At 44.3% G+C, this 2,500-nt stretch overlaps 1 protein-coding gene across 1 annotated transcript in view; it reads left to right on the forward strand.

Annotated features, from left to right (window-relative positions):
* Positions 1-2,500, forward strand: part of oxt (Xylosyltransferase oxt) — a 34,928-nt gene that overhangs the window by 15,793 nt on the left and 16,635 nt on the right. The window contains exon 5 of the mRNA XM_086531928.1: positions 2,376-2,500. This exon is cut by the window's right edge and continues 29 nt beyond it. Within this exon, the coding sequence (XP_086388054.1) occupies positions 2,376-2,500 (125 nt within the window). The remainder of the gene's footprint in view (positions 1-2,375) is intronic.

Raw genomic sequence — 2,500 nt, forward strand, 5'->3', positions numbered from 1 at the left:
GTTCGCGCCAGACTTTGCTGTGACCTGACTGTGCAACTTTGCATTATATTGCACATGTCCTTGCATCTTGGAGTAGCTTACGAGACTCTTATTGTTAACCCGCTTCTGGTTCTTCACATCATGTGGCATATTTCACAATCTCCCTCAGGCACCAGTCAAGTAGCATTTCAGGGCCAATTTATTGTTAACCCGCTTCTGGTTCTTCACATAATGTGGCATATTTCACAGTCTCCCTCAGGCACCAGTCAGGGCCAATTTATTTATAAGGAAGTGTACCCCCCCCTCCCCCCACAAGACCCTGCAAGTCAGATGCTTTAGCGCTCACAAGTAGCTAGCAAGCTAATTGGATGCTACCAAATTGTTAGCTAGTAACTATATGTATTATTGCCACATTTTTTTTTTTTTTTTGTAACCAGGAATAGGTTCAATGCATGGAGTCTTGTATTTGTATATTTGTATATTTCTGATGATTTATTGTTTTTTTTTTTTTTTTTTTTTTTCTTCTCCTCACCTGTCATTCTTTATTTTTTTGTTGTCTTTTTTTTCCCTCCTCCTCCTCCTTCTCTTCCTCCTCTTCCTCCTCTTCCTCCTACTCTTCTACCTCCTCCTCCTACTCTTCTACCTCCTCCTCATACTCTTCTACCTCCTCCTCCTACTCTTCTACTTTCTCCTCCTCCTCCCCCTCCTCCACCTCCTCCTCCACCTCCTCCTCCTCCTCCTCCTCCTCCTCCTCCTCCTCCTCCTTCCTCCTCCTCCTCCTCTCCTCCTCCTCCTCCTCCTCCTCCTCCCCCCCTCCCCTCCTCCTCCCTCCCCCCCCCCCCCCTCCCCCTCCTCCCCTCCTCCCCTCCTCCCTCCTCCCCTCCTCCTCCCTCCTCCACCTCCTCCACCTCCCCTCCACCTCCTCCCTCCTCTAACTCCCCCTCCTCCTCCCCCCTCCCCCTCCCCTCCTCCACCTCCTCCTCCTCCTCCTCCTCCTCCTCCTCCTCCTCCTCCTCCTCCTCCTCCTCCTCCTCCTCCTCCTCCTCCTCCTCCTCCTCCTCCTCCCCCTCCTCCTCCTCCCCCCCCCCCCCCTCCCCCTCCCCCCCCCCCCCCTCCTCCTCCTCCTCCTCCTCCTCCTCCTCCTCCTCCTCCTCCTCCTCCTCCTCCTCCTCCTCCTCCTCCTCCCCCCCTCCCCCTCCCCCCCCTCCCCCTCCCCCTCCCCCTCCCCCTCCCCCTCCCTTATTATCTTTATTTTATTTGTTATATACTACTGTATCCTAACCCCTCCCCCTCCCATCCCCCTCCCCTTCCCACTTATTATTTTTATTTTATTTATTATTTTTTATTGTATTTTTTATTATATTGTCATTTTTTTTCTTCCTCCCCCTCTCCCTCCCCCTCCCTTATTATCCTCATTTTATTTGTTATATATACTACTGTATCCTAACCTAAAAACTGGAATTGAGACAGACCAGTAAATAAGGATTTTTTATTTTGTTTAATTACATGTGTTTGTATAATTGTTTGAAAATGGAAATTGGAAATACCTTTTTAGGTTAACTAATGAATTATCTGCATGGTCAGATATACAGTGGTGTCCTGGCATTAGTGATTTCAGATCTAATGATAGTTTGGAAACCCTATTGTGATCCAAAAATGATGATGGAGTCATCATGATTAGCAATTGTGTACTAATGTTTCATATTTTGATATAATTTGCCCTTAAGTCTTTATCACAAAATTTCATTCACTGATAGCTATATGTTTGTGTGTTTCCTTTTTTTATGGTTCATTCTCATTCACAGCAGAGTAATTCAATTTAATATTCAGGCTTGGATGAACCATAAAAGAGGCACTGATATGGGCTAATGTGTATGATGTATTTGTTGACGGAATTTGTCATTCCACCATGCGTTGTGATTTTGTCAAGTCAGTTCAACCTTGAGCTCACAACCTTGGCATATAGCTTATTACTGATTCCCCCCCCCCCCCCATAATGTTTTATTAAGGTATCTTTAATTTAGGTATTTCGTACTGTGATTGTATCAGACATTCTACAAGTCAAAGTGGAATCACAAGAGTCGACTGTGCAAGTTTTCTTTGACTACTTTTATTTTTTTCAATATAAATTTGCTAATGTCAAGGCCCTACTGTAGGTTAAATTCATAAGGTTTGGTATTATGCTTTGTCTCTATTTTGATTGTTATGCTTTTAGTATCTAGCATTTTATTCCATGTCTTTGATTGCCCTGTAGCATTTCTCATTTTGTTGATACTTTCCTTGTTAGAAGAGAAAATAAAACTCATCTGTAAATTTTTTACATCAAATAATATATATTGAAATGTATTGTTGTACACATTCTTTTGCTGATTCCATATTGTGCCTCTTGATTGCAGGAAAGATGAGGGGTAAGCACATGGGCTGCTTTATCGATAGCAGAGAATCAAGAATTCTCCGGGGCCACGCAACTCAGCTGAAGAGAAATACGCCAAGCATCTGCTGTGACATCTGTTACCAGCGA

This window comes from Penaeus japonicus, unplaced genomic scaffold (genome assembly GCF_977035675.1).
Source record: "Penaeus japonicus unplaced genomic scaffold, GWHDUDI00000001_assembly GWHDUDI00000036, whole genome shotgun sequence".
NCBI classification, from domain to species: Eukaryota; Metazoa; Arthropoda; class Malacostraca; order Decapoda; family Penaeidae; genus Penaeus; species Penaeus japonicus.